The sequence below is a fragment of the Rhincodon typus genome, chromosome 10 (assembly GCF_021869965.1).
Source record: "Rhincodon typus isolate 14 chromosome 10, sRhiTyp1.1, whole genome shotgun sequence".
NCBI classification, from domain to species: domain Eukaryota; kingdom Metazoa; phylum Chordata; class Chondrichthyes; order Orectolobiformes; family Rhincodontidae; genus Rhincodon; species Rhincodon typus.
This window is the reverse complement of record NC_063341.1, coordinates 742,117-756,451: the sequence shown is the minus strand read 5'-3', so window position 1 is coordinate 756,451 and position 14,335 is coordinate 742,117. Positions and strand designations below refer to the sequence as shown.

At 45.3% G+C, this 14,335-nt stretch overlaps 1 protein-coding gene across 1 annotated transcript in view; it reads right to left on the bottom strand.

Moving 5' to 3' along the window:
- tnr (tenascin R (restrictin, janusin)) overlaps positions 1–14,335 on the bottom strand; it is an 80,974-nt gene that overhangs the window by 13,627 nt on the left and 53,012 nt on the right. The window contains exons 16-19 of the mRNA XM_048602144.1: positions 11,875–12,007; positions 6,448–6,599; positions 5,175–5,271; positions 1,567–1,728 (exon numbers count right to left, since the gene is read on the bottom strand). Coding sequence (XP_048458101.1) covers positions 1,567–1,728; positions 5,175–5,271; positions 6,448–6,599; positions 11,875–12,007 — 544 coding nt within the window. The remainder of the gene's footprint in view (positions 1–1,566; positions 1,729–5,174; positions 5,272–6,447; positions 6,600–11,874; positions 12,008–14,335) is intronic.

The following is a 14,335-nucleotide window of genomic DNA, read 5'->3' as shown; positions in this document are numbered from 1 at the left end:
CCAATAGCAGGGCGATCAGAATTGTACGCAGTACTCCAAATGTGTCCTTATTAGTCATGATCTTATTGAATGGGAGAGCAGGCACAACAAGTAAAATGGCCTACTCCTACCTTTCATATAATGTGATGGAAATATGAATTCAAATCTCGCCCCCATCTACATCAATGGAACTGAGGTTGAGAGAGTGAAGAGCATCAATTTCCTCAGAGTGATGATAACCAACAACCTGTCCCGGACTTCCACTATAGATGCAACAGAGAAGAAGGCACAAGAATGCCTCTTCTTCCTCAGGCAACTCAGGAAATTTGACATGTCCATAAGGTCCCTCACCAAATTCTACAGATGCACATTTGAAGGCATACTGTCTGGGTGCATAATGGTCTGGTACGGCAACTGCTCTGCCCAGGACTGTAAGAAACTACAGAAGGTGGTGTGCACAGCTCAGACCATCACAGAAGCCAACCTCCCATCCATGGAGTCCATTTACACGGCTCGCTGCTGCAGAAAGGCTGCCAACATCATCAAAGACCCATCGCACCCTGGTAATGATCTCCTACAACCTCTTCCGTCAGGCAGAAAATACAGAAGCCTGAACACATGCACGAGCAGGTTCAGGAACAGCGTCTTCCCAACTGTTATCAGACTGATGAATGGACTCTCTAGCTTCAAACAAAGCTGATCTTGCTAACATTGATCTCGCCTAGTGCACACCCTATGCAGGTTGGCACGGTGGCTCAGTGGTTAACACTGCTGACTCACAGTGCCAGGGACCCGGGTTTGATTCCACCCTTGGGCGACTGTCTGTATGGAGTTTGCACATTCTCCCCGTATCTGCGTGGGTTTCTGGTTTCCGGTGCTCCGGTTTCCTCCCACAGTCCAAAGATGTGCAGGCTAGGTGGATTGGTCATACTAAATTGTCCATAGAGTTCAGGTATGTATAGATTAGGTGGGTTATGTGTAGATGGGTTGGTGTGGACTTGTTGGGCCAAAGGACTTGTTTCTACACTGTAGGGATTCTATGATTCTATGAATGTAATCTGTATGCCTCTGTCTAAATCTTTTTGATCTGTACATCCTTTGCTCACTATGATCTGCCTGTACTGCTCATAAACAAAGCAATTCACTGTATATCAGTTCACGTGACAATAAATCAATCAATCAATCATCGTTGGAACCAGGGCAATTAAAATTGAATCCATAAATTTAGAATGAGAAGCTGGTCTCAATGACAGTGACACTGAAACAATCAGATTGGTGTAAAAACTCATATGGTTCATTCTGATCCTTAGACAAAGAAATTTGTCGACTTGTTCTGATGGATTCATTAAAAGGTGAACAACAGGAGGTCTACTGCGGGTCAATTGACACCACATTGACCTGTGTAGTTTAAAAAGGCAGCTCACAGCCACCTTCTTCAGGATACTTAGGGATGGGTAATAAAAGCTGCTCCAGGACCAGCCAGGTGATGAAGCAAACGCTGAAAACAAAAATGTTGATTTTGTGTAGGATCCATGACATTACCCAGTCACACATTCTCAACCACATCAGTGTGTTAGAGATCCTCACCAGCTGTCCCATTGTAATCTCCAATCCTCAGCTTGTACAGGTTCCGGGCATCACTCAAGTAAAATCGATCATAGGTTGCATAGACTGATTCGCGGCCATCACGGAGATCAATTCGCAGTTCGTATCTGGTTTGGGCAGAGATCTTGTGAATGTTGTCCAACCCTAAATCCGTAGAATAACAAAGATCGACAAGTTAGAGAGGGCAAAGGATGTTTGTGATTTTGGACAGTTACTCAGAATAACAATATGTTTGGAGAGGGTCAGTCCACGTGTTAATTAGAGTAAAAGTGCATTTGGATTGCATGCCTCAGAGTCACAGTGCGTTTAGATTGTGTTACTCAGGGTAATGGCGCATTTAGATTGTGCTACTCAGAGTAACAGCATGTTTGGATTGTGTTACTGAAACCAAATACACCATCACTCTGAATAACAAACCAAACATGCTGTAACTCTAAGTCACACAAACTAAATACACCATTATCCTGAGTAACACAATCCAAACACGTTGTCACTTTGAGTAACAGTGTGCTTGAGAACACTAAATAAGGTAATAGTGTGCTTGGATTGTATAACACGGAGTAACAGTGTGTTTGATTTGTGTTACTCAGAGTGACAGCATGTTTGGATTGCGTTACTCAGATTGTGTTGCTCAGTAAAGAATGTTACACAGAGTAACGGTATGTTTGAGAGTATAACACAGAGTAAAAGTGTTTTCAAGAGTAAACGTGTTTCTCAGAGTAGTAGACACACTTTAAACACACTGTTAATCTGAGTAACATTGTCCAAACAAAGTGTGTTACTGAGAGTAACAAGCAGGTTTATATTGTGTTACTTAGGGTAACAGTGAGTTTGAGAATATTACACAGGGAATAAGTGTGTTTGGAGAGTGTTACTCAGAGTAACCATGTGTTTGTCAGAGTAACTGTGTTTGGAGAGTGTTATCAGAGTAAAAGCGTGTTTGGGGAGTTTTACATGGGTAACAGAAAGATTGAGGAATGTTACACGGAATAACATTGTTTAAAAGTTATTACTCAGAATAACAGTATGTTTGAAAATATTACACCAGGTATCAAGGTGTTTGGAGAGTGTTATTCAGAGTATATTTTTTATTCATTCAAGGGATGTGGGCATCACTGGCTGTGCCAGTATTTAATACCCATCCTAGTGGCCCTGGTGAAGTTGGTGGTGAGCTGCCTTCTTGAACTGCTGCAGGCCATGTCCTGTAGGCAGACCCACAATGCCCTTAGGGAGGGAATTCCAGCATTTTGACCCAGTGACAGTGAAGGAACGGCGTATATTTCCAAGTCAGGATGGTGAGTGGCTTGGAGAGGAACTTGCAGATGGTGGTGCTCCCATGTATCTGCTGCCCTTGTCCTTCTTGGTGAAAGTGGTCATGAATTTCATAGAAATTATTTTTCTTTATAGAATCCCTACAGTGTGGAAACAGGCCCTTCGGCCCAGCAAGTCCACACCAACCCTGAAAGCATCCCACCCAGACCCATCCCCCTATGAACCCACCTAAGCTATACATCCCTGAACACTACTGGGCAATTTAGCATGGCCAATCCACCTAGCCTGCACATCTTTGGACTGTGGGAGGAAACCGGAGCACCTGGAGGAAACCCATGCAGACGCAGGGAGAATGTGCAAACTCCACACAGACAGTCGCCCAAGGGTGGAATCGAACACAGGTCCCTAGCGCTGTGAGGCAGCAGTGCTAACCACTGTGCCATTTGTAAGGTGCTTTTGGTGAATGTCTGCAATACTTCTTGTAGATGGTACCTATGTTTGCTCTAAGTTGTCCAGGCACTCCATAGACTTTTGAAGTCCATGTGTAAAAAGTGCTTGGAGAAACTAGATTTGAATGAGTCAATTTGCCTACACAGATCCTCGGATCTGTTCTAGAACTAACAGGGGAACAGATTATATTGGACCTTGTAATATATAACGAGAGGACACGGATTAATGACCTAATTGTAATGGATCCCCTAGGTAAGAGTGATCATAATTTCATACGAGAATTTCATAATCAATTTGAAAGTGAGAAATGTGGGTCTATAGCTAGTGTCTCAACTAAAAAAAAACTTACAAGGGTATGAAGACAGTTGACTGCAGAGGACTGGGAAAATAGGTCAAAATTTTATGTGATGGGGAAGTAGTGTCAGCCGTTTAAGGAGATATTACACGAGGCTCAACAAAGATATTTTCCATTGAGGATCAAACAGGAGGAATGACCTTCCAAGGCTAACTAGGGAAGTCAAGGATGGTTTGAATTTGAAAAGAAAAGGCTCACATTTCTGAAAAAAAAGAATAGTGGTAGGCCAGAAGATTGGGAAAGTTTTAGAAATAAATAAAGGACAATTAAAATAACAACAATCAAGCTCTTGGTTTTGAGGTGATATGTTAGATAGAGCTGGCCAACCCAAAGGTTGGGGTAAAGGGGTCATTTTCAACTTGAAAAATTGTAACTGGCAGAGGAGCAGTGATATAGATAGATTTCAACGTGAATGGGCAAAATTTGGCAGATGAAATATAATGTGGGAAAATGTGCGGTTGTTCACTGTATTAGGAAGAATAGTAAAACAGCAGATTGTTGAAAAGAAGAGAGGTAGCCGAATGCCCTGACACTGAGGGATGTGGATATCCCTGTACCTGAATCACAAAGTGCTACCACACATTTACAGCAAGGAATTAGGAAGGCAAATGGAATGTTGACATTTGAGATGAAGGGGTTTGTCTTATGACGGAAAGTTGAGCAGCTTGAGCTTAAACTCATTGGAGTTTGAAAGAATCAGAGGCGGTTACATTGAAATATAAAAGATTCTGAGTGGGCTAGACAGAGTGGATATTAAGAGGATGCAGCCCCAGTTGGGGAATCTAGAACTGGGGGGCACAGTTTCAGAATAACAGGTCATCTATTTAAGACAAATACAAGGAAGAATTTCTTCTGTCAGACGGTACTGGTATTTTCCCTAAGAGTGCCATTGAAATACATTACAGTCCGAGTTATAGAGCGTTTCTACATTGAGGGGATGAAGGACAATGTGGATGCAGACAGGAAAGTTGAGTTAAGGCCGTGACCAGGTCAGTTAATGAATGGTGGAGTGGGCTCAAGAGGAGACACAGGTGGTTGACTCCTACTCCTGTGGTTTAACATTCTCTGTGCTTGCAGAATGAGTGTGACACAGAGTCAGGAGATGGAGCTTGCTCCCTGGATTCTTGCACCTTCTCTAACCCAATATCACCTTCCAAATTCCTGACACAATTGATGGATTTCCAGTAGCTAACCCTTGGAATAGCCGAGAATTTTCCAGAAATTAAAAGTGAATTTGGGAGGAAAATGACAGGCTGTCCATCCTCATTTCAAAGTGACAGGACTCATCCAACAGTAGTTTGGCACAATATGAATACAGCAATTTCTGCAGGCTAGAGGACTCCGGGTAAAAAAGGCACCATTATTGATTTCTTCATGCATTGACTGAGAAGTGGTATAAGTGACAGCTGAGGAAGTTGGAAGCCCAGACACTAAGTGATATTACATGAAAGACAGTCTAATCTCCCTAAAACTGCAGTTATTGTGTGATTTATCTTGAACTTATTTTATTTACCCAGCCAGAATTCATCCTCCAGATTTCCAAAGCCCACTCGATAATCTGCCCACTTCCGTGCAAAGTCTGTCAGTCCATTCTGCCGCCTCTGGAGCACCTGTATCAGGGAAAGACAGTACATTAACTGTAGCCTCAATGTCACCAAGTTACCTTCATTTGCTCCCACACACTGCTGACTGCCTAAAATTTGGGAAGTTTCCAATACAGCATGGGAGGTATCTGATAATATGGACCAGCTGAATGTAGAAACTCACCATCTGTAATAAGGAATGCCTGACTTTGTACCTAATCCCTGCTGTCCCTGTCCTGGGAGTGTTCAGTTTTAGAAGAGTCGGAGAAGCTTTACCTAACCCCATGCTGTCTCTGACCCGAGAATGTTTGCTAGGGACAAGTGTAGTGGAAGCTTTACTCTGTATCTAACCCTGTGCCATCCCTGTCCTGGGATGTTTAATGGGGACAGCGTCGAGTGGGCTTTACACTGTGTCTAACCCATGCTGTCCCACAACTGGGTGTGTTTGTTGGGGACAATGCAGAGGGGACTTTAAAAGATTAGAGGAAGAATTACTCTGTATCTAACTCCATTCTGTACCTGTCCTGGCAGTGTTGGATCCTTACGCTGCGTTTAAGAAGCAATTCCATGCCAAGCATAACTGAGCTTCTGGAGGATTTAAAATTAACCTGATGGTTTGCCTTGTTCTAAGCTGTGAAGCAGTGCCTGGGTTTCAATTATCACTGCGATGCACGCAGGATCATTCCTCTGACTGGCTTGTACTCGAGTACAGAGAATGGTTGACCTTTAGTTTACCAGCCTGTGCTTGGCCTTCAGGATTAATCCTGCCTGGAGTGCCCTCTGAACATTGCTACATATTTCCCCCAAGCTGAGGTATCCTTTATTCCCCTTCTGCCCCTGTGGGTGTTGAGTCCCAGGCTCGTGGGCATTTCAACCACCAGCACCTCCGCACAATGGCTTTTCTCAAGCTACACCTTTTTTGAAACAATTTTGCTCCCAATCTGCAGATCTAGGTGTGAATTTCTGCCTTGCCACTGCTGATATACCACTGTGTCATTTCCAGCCTACACTTAGGACAGCATTCCACCTGCAATATTGTTGCTTTGCTCGGTTTTCTGAGCGTAAGTGTGCCACCATTAGGATTTTCCTTCAAGAGCCTGGCTCAAGGTTTCAGCAGATAGAGGTGAGGATCTTACGGAGATGTCCAACATCTCAATGTCATCGCCCACTTAGTGCGCGGACAGAGGGTGGACTGTTACTCACTAGCCAGCCACCACCATCTGTGGTCATGTCACAGTAGACTTGCATGCTTTGCTGTGGCTCTCCATTGAGGTAGATGGTGTAGATGCCGCTGATAGTGTCCCCGTTGAGCAGGTGCTGAGTGCAGTCCCAAGGGTGTGGGTAGAGGCGTCCGGCTACATTAAAGAAACAAGGAGTTAGGACATCGAGAACCGGAGGAGACGGGACACGCAAGAGAAACGACACAGGCTACCAATCCCACTCAGCTCCTCCTGTAAGGAGGGAGGCTCAATATCCCGTCTAAGCAGCCACTGTATAAAATATTCACTGGGCACAATTCGGCCAAACAACGAAGCAATGAACCAATGGCCCATTGGGACCAGCTCTGCTAGCAAATCCTCATTTCGATTCACAATTGGATTTAGAGAGTCATAGATTCAGACAGTGCAGAATTGGCCCATTAAAGTCTACGCCATCATAACTACCACTAAAGATACATTAATCCCAATTTCCTGCACTTGTCCCATATCCTTGAATGTTATAATTTTTCAAATGCTGATCCAAATTTTTTTTAAAGGTTGTAAGGCTTCCGGCCTCCACTATTTTCCCAGGCAGTGCATACCAGATTCCCACCACCCTCTAAATTTGAGGATTCTCAAACCTTCAGACTCGCTCCCACCTCTTCACTCTCTAAAGACAGTTCTCTGGGGTTTTGTAAAGGCTGAGAATGGGCTTTGTTTGAATGAATTTTCAATGGAGGGGGCATGAGAGGTGGGAAAGTGCAGCCACTGCTGTAGATAAGCCAGTATGTATGCCCCTGGCCCAGAGACTCGATGATGGGACAGAGGGGGGAAGTGGGATCTTTGTGGTAGGAAGGGCAATGCCAGCTGTGAAACCAACCAGCAAACCCCGGAAAACTGGTGGAATGATCAGCCTGAATTGTGGCAATCCCACAAAACGTGGAAAAGGCTGAAGCAGGAAAGAAGGATTGGTTTGTTAGATTCTACCAGGATTATTACTCTCTGAAGTATTCATTGAGAACCTTTCCAAATCATCTGTCTGCACTAAATAAAAACTGAATGAACCACGGAAGCTGTAAATCAGAAACAAAAGCAGACGTTGCTGGAGAAGCTCAGCAGGTCTGGCAGCATCTGTGAAGAAAAAAAATCAGACGTTTCAGGTCTAATTACCCTTCCTCAGTTCTGAGCTTTTCCAACAACTTCTATTTTTACCTCTGCCTGCACTTTTAGGTCTCCTTTTTAATACTCTAACAGGCCCTATTCCTTTCTTAAATATTTATAAAGCATCTTGTCATCTGTAGGGTATGTTTCACATGCCCTCCCTTAGTTTCCCAACTTCTCTTTAATTTCAACCCCACTATTTTTATTCTATTAGGTGCTCAGTCACATTAAGCTCTGAGTGAGGTTCACTTTTAGACCTTACCTTGTCCTCTGTGCTTTTTGTCATCCAGGAAATCTTATGTTTTGTTATCTTGCCCCTTTTCTTTGTGGCAACAAGTTTACCCTGACCTCCTTGTGTCTCCCCTTACACTGATTTACCCCCAAGAAACAATTCCCAGTCCACTTTTGCTAAATTGCCTCTCATTTTTGTAGAACAGGACTTCCCCTCATTATAAAACTCTTCTTTTGTAACTATTGTCCTTTTCCACAACTCTGCTAAATTTAACGGAATAATAATTACTTCCACCCTCAGCACTGTTGCTTCCTGCCTGCCCAGCTTCATTTCCTCAAAACAGATCCAGAATGACTCCCTCATATCTCCAGCCACCCCCAAATGTTGTTAGGTTTGTCACATACTGGCTAAATTCTACCTTCCTGCCCACATTAACTGAATCCTTTCAGACATCTTGAAATACAGCTTCTGGTTCCGTAACTTGCAGCTTAAAAATTGGGATCACCCTGTTGTGTGAGAGTGTTGTTCCAATCCTCACTTTCTGCTGTCACCACTGGTTAACAACTTGGACTCCTTCCTCAGATACTTTTGTGTTCACTGCCAAAACCTGCTTCCAATAGGGATTGCTCTCTCCAAACTGTTCCGTTACCTCCTCGAAGCACAGAGAATTCCAAATGGATATGCTGCTTGAGCCAAAGTGAATGGAAAAAGATTCTCTCCGCAGTCAAGAGATCCCTGTCAATGTCTCTGGCTTAAAAAAAACCCTATCATGTGAATGATTACTGCGATCTTGGAAAGAGATGGAATTAACTGTTGTCAGTTTCAAACTGCCAAGTAGATTACTAACAATCCTGTTAAAAGGAGCAAACGCAACAATGTTCAGTCAGTGGTGAAAATAGTTCACAGCTTCCATTCTGAAACCCCGAGAGACTAATTTGCGACAAGACTAATGTGACACCATCAGTGCTCAATTTTTTTTTTATTTAAAAAAATATACTTTATTCGTACAAAATACAAAAAAAACCAAATTTTCACCTACCCCGGTCATGCTAGCCGCCCCGGGTTACCCTGGGGGTATGTACACCAACTAATGGGAAAAAACAAAGGAAAAAGAAAAACTCCGGCGGTCATCTCTACCCATAGTCACAGTTGGCCCCCTGACCAATTGGAGGAGGCGCCAGCTGGGCCCAGTTTCTGAACAGGGCCCTGATACGGTACGGCCGAGGGGTCTTACATGGTGGTCTTTCCCCACCGCGCCTTGGCGGTGGCTGCCCCAAGCTTTAGTGCGTCCCTCAACACGTAGTCCTGAACCTTGGAGTGCGCCAGTCTGCAACACTCGGTCAGGGTTAGTTCTTTCAACTGGAAGACCAGCAAGTTGCAGGCAGACCAAAGAGCATCTTTCACCGCATTGATGGTCCTCCAGGCGCAGTTGATGTTGGTCTCGGTGTGCGTCCTGGGAAACAGCCCGTAGAGCACGGAGTCCCGTGTCATGGAGCTGCTCGGGACGAACCTCGACACAAACCACTGCATTCCCCTCCAGACCTCCTGCGCATAGGCGCACTCCAGAAGGAGGTGATTGACTGTCTCGTCCCCCCCGCAGCCACCTTGAGGGCAGCGTGCAGTGGCGCAGAGAGCCCGGGCGTGCATGAATGATTTCACTGGCAGAGCCCCTCTCACCACCAGCCAAGCAATGTCCTGGTGCTCGTTAGAAAGTTCTGGCGATGAGGCATTCTGCCAAACGACTTTGGCAGTCTGCGAGGGGAACCACCCGACAGGATCCACCCTCTCCTTTTCCCAAAGGGTCTCAAGGACGCTACGTGCCGACCACTGCCTGACGGTCTTGTGGTCAAAGGTGTTTCCCTTCAAAAATTTCTCCACGAAGGACAGGTGGTACGGGACGGTCCAACTACCTGGAGCGTTCCGCGGCAGCGAGGCCAAGCCCATCCTTCGCAACACCGGGGACAGGTAGAACCTCAGTAAGTAGTGACACCTAGTGTTTGCGTACTGAGGATCTACGCACAGCTTGATGCAGCCGCACACAAAGGTAGCCATCAGGGCGAGGGTGGCGTTCGGCACGTCCTTCCCCCTGTTTTCTAGGTCTTTGTACATGGTGTCCCTGCAGATCCGGTCCATTCTCGATCCCCAAATGAAGTGGAAGATGGCCCGGGTGACCGCAGCGGCGCAGGTCCGGGGATAGGCCAGGCCTGCGCCACATACAACAATACCAAAAGCCCCTCACACCTGACGACCAGGTTTTTACCTGCAATGGAGAGAGACCGGTGCACCCACCAGCCCAGCCTCTGCCGCAGCTTTGAGATGCGCTCCTCCCAAGTTTTAGTGCACGCCCCAGCTCCTCCAAACCAGACACCCAGCACTTTCAGGTAGTCTGTCCTGACCATCAGTGCTCAATCTTACAACTGAGCAAATCTGACAGCAACTTTTGGATGATGTACATGCTCAGTTAAACTTGGTTATGCAGATGGTGCTCCTATTCAGAGTGTGTTGGTCCAGTCCATGCTGACAGAGTCAGCACTGTAATGAAGAGAACCTGGGAATCCTGCCCACTGTCTCTGCATTAGAATGTCAATGATGGTCCATTCAGGAGTAGCAGAGTTTTCAAGGATGCGATGGGCAATAATCAGTGAAAATCAACCTCTGGCGCTGAAAAAATAACTTTACAAGTGGAGTCACATTCCCTCAGACCAAATTCAATTTGGAGGATTTCAAATACAAAAGAATGTTTTATTTTTGTAGTTCTTTCTGATTCGTTTAGCTCCATCTGTATTTTCGTTCCCTTTATCTTCTGTTCTGTATTTTACTTTAATTTATATTTCTTGCTGTTACTTCTTACTTTAGAATTTGTGTCTCTCAGTGAGGGAGGGAATTCCAGGATTTTGATCCAGCGACACTGAAGGAACAACAATATAATTCCAAGTCACAATGGTGAGTGGCTTGGAGGGAAACTTCAGCATAGAATCCCTACAGTGTGGAAACAGACCCTTCAGCCCAACAAGTCCACACTGACCCTCAGAGCATCCCACCCAGATCCATCCCCATATAACCCATCGAATCTACACATCCCTGAACACTACGGGCAATTTAGCATGGCCAATCCACCTAGCCTGCACATCTTTGGACTGTGGAAGGAAACTGAAGCACCCAGAGGAAACCCATGCAGACACGGGGAGAACGTGCAAACTCCACACAGTCAGTCACCCAAGGGAGAGAATTTAACCTGGGTCTCTGGCACTGTGAGGCAGCAGTGCTAACCACTGAGCCACCGTGCCACCCTAACTTACAGGCCACAGAGGCCCCATGTATCTGCTGCTCTTGTCTTTCTTGATGGAAGTGGTTGTCAGTTTGGAAGGTGCTGTCAATCTTATAGGAGGAGGGAGAGAGAGAGAGAGAATCTATAGAAATCTGGGTCATTCAGTATATTCAAGGCTGAGATAGAAGATTTGTAATCAGTAAGGGAATCAAGGGTTAAGACAGGAAAATGAAGTTGAGGATTATCAGCACAGCTCTCATTGAATGTTCATAAAATTGTTTTAATGTTGTTGGAATCTCTACAGTGTGGAATCAGGCCTCTGAGTCCAAAGAGCATCCTATCCTATCCCTTTACCCCTGCATTTAGCACGGCCAATCCACCTAGACTACACCTCTTTGGACTGTGGGAGGAAACCAGAGCACCCGGAGAAAACCCGCACGGGGAGAATGTGCAACTTCACACAGTTGTCTGAGGATGGAATCAAACTCAGGATCTTGCGTCTGTGAGGCAGCAGTGCTGACTACTGAGCCACCGTGTCGCCATAAATGGTGGAGGAGATTTGATGGGCAACATGACCTACTTTGGCTCCTTTCTCTTGTGGTCTTATGGAGGGGTAGAAGGATTTAGGAAGAATATTCTGGAGCTTTAGGCTTTGGCTAGTGATCTGTCATTTAGCAGAACAGTGACTGACGCATCCAGCCAGATCCCCGTTGGCATGGCCTGAATTGGAGAGTAGCGTTGATACAGTATTACAGTCATTCAGCTGGTACCTGTAGTGAACGAGGCATGTTCTGTTGTGCTCCTCATGGTGCCATATGCTGACTGCAGCCCCAGTGAGTACTCTGTTGTTTCGGACAGGCCCTCTAGTCGAATCCAAGTATCGTCTGCATCGAGGATCAGCTCCTGGAAGGGGTTGCAGCGGGACATCAGTGGGTTAGCTCAGCCACTTATCACACACACCCTCCCAAACTCCAACCTGCACAGCATCAAACAGCTCTGTTCCTCAAACTGCTGGCACTTAGACATGATGCACGTACACACTTTCGTTGCGAGAGGTTTCGAGTACAGAAGCAGGGATGTGTTGTTGCAGTTATACAGGGCCCTGGTGAGACCACACCTGGAATATTGTGTGCAGTTTTGTTTCCTTTTCTGAGGAAGGATGCTTTTGCTCTCAAGGGAGTGCAGTGAAGGTTTACCAGGCTGTTTCTGAGGTTGGCAGGTCTGAGGAGAGATTGACTAGGTTGGGATTATTTTCGTTGGAGTTCAGACAACTGAGAAATCTCTCATAGAGATTTATAAAATTCTAACAGGACTGGACAGGGTAGATACAGGGAGGATGTTCCCGATGGTGGGTGTGTCCAAAACCAGGGCTCACAGTCTGAGGATTCGGGGTAGACGATATTTAGGACGGAGATGAGGAGACATTTCTTCACCCAAAGAGTGGTGAGCCTGTGGAATTGATTACCACAGGAAGTATTTGATGCTAAAACATTTAATATATTCAAGAACTGACTAGATATAGCACTTGTGGTGAATAGGATCAAAGGTTATGGGGAGAAAGCAGAATTAGGCTATTGAGTTGGACAGTCAGCCATGATTGTGAATAATGGTGAGCAGGCTCGAAGGGCCGAATGGCCTCCTCCTGCTCTTATCTTCTGTGTTTCTTTGTTACTCAAATGCGCGTGCACACACACACACACACACTCCTACACACACACACACAAATACAGACAGACATACACACACTCTCCTACACACACACACACACACACACACACACACACGCAAAGACAGACAGACATACACACACTCTCCTACACACACACATACACAAAGACAGACAGACAAACACACACACTCTCCTACACACACACATACAAAGACACACAGACAAACACACACACTCTCCTACACACACACGCAAAGACAGACACACACACACACACACACTCTCTTACACACACACAAACACAGACAGACAGACAGACAGACAGACAGACACACACACACACACACACACACACACACACACACACACACACACACACACACACACACACAGAATGAGGCAGGCAGCAGGAACACTGCAGTAGAAGATGGGGTAGGATGATGGGGGCGGAGGAACAGGGGCAGTACAGTGACAGCCAGGCCAGTTTCAGGAATTAGGAATGCCTTCACCCAAAGAAATGAGAACCAAAGGGTCTCTGGCCCATTGAGAAAAACAAGAGATGCTCTTCATTAACATTCCACACCAGAGGTTGATAGTTTTTGAAACATGTCTGATCATAAGAAATAGGAGCAATGATGGACTATTCAGTCTTTTGAGGCTGCTCCCTTGTTTAATAAGATCGTAGCTTACTCAGTCTTGGCCCTAATTCCACTGTCATGTCTACAGCTGCATCATGTTTGCATTCCTTAGCGATAAAAACTGCCTACGTCAGCCTTAAATATACAGTGGATCCCTGATTTACAAATGTCTCTTTTGCAAACGCTTGTCCTTACAAACACAACCCCATCCAGGGATTTACTCATGTTAATTTTAAAGATCAAATGTGAACATTTCTTGTACTGACCAACAGCTATTGTATGTTGTCCCGCATTGTGTTCTGCCTAGCATACAAATCAACTTGCAAACAGACTCAAGGGTGGGACCTGTTCACTGCCCATATTCAAGGACCCTACTCCCTGGAGAAGTGAATTGACTCTCAGAGAAGAAATTCGTCCTCATCTTCATCTTAGATAGGACAGCCCTTATTCTGCAACTGGGTTCCCTTGTTCTGGACTGCCCTGCAATCTTATACTTTTCAATAATATCACCTCTCATTCTTCCAAACTGCAAGCAACTCAGTTGGTATGAATCCTCTTAAGCCTCCAATGCATGTGCATCTCTCCTTAAGTAAAGAAACAAAATTGTGCACAGCACTCCAATGCAATGCCAGAATACCTGTATTTTTATATTCCATCTCCTTCACAATTTTTAAAAATTTTCGTTCATCCATGGGATGTGGCTGTTGCTAGACAGATCAGCATATATTGCCCATCCCCTAGTTGCCCAGTGGGCAGTTAAGAGTCAACCACATTTTGCTGAGGATCTGGAGTCACATGTAGGCCAGACCAGGTGACGAAGGCAGATTTCCTTCCCTAAAGGACATTAGTGAACCTAGGTGAGGCAATGGCCTTGTGGTATTATCGCTAGATTGTTAATCCAGAGATGAAAACATTCTGGAGATC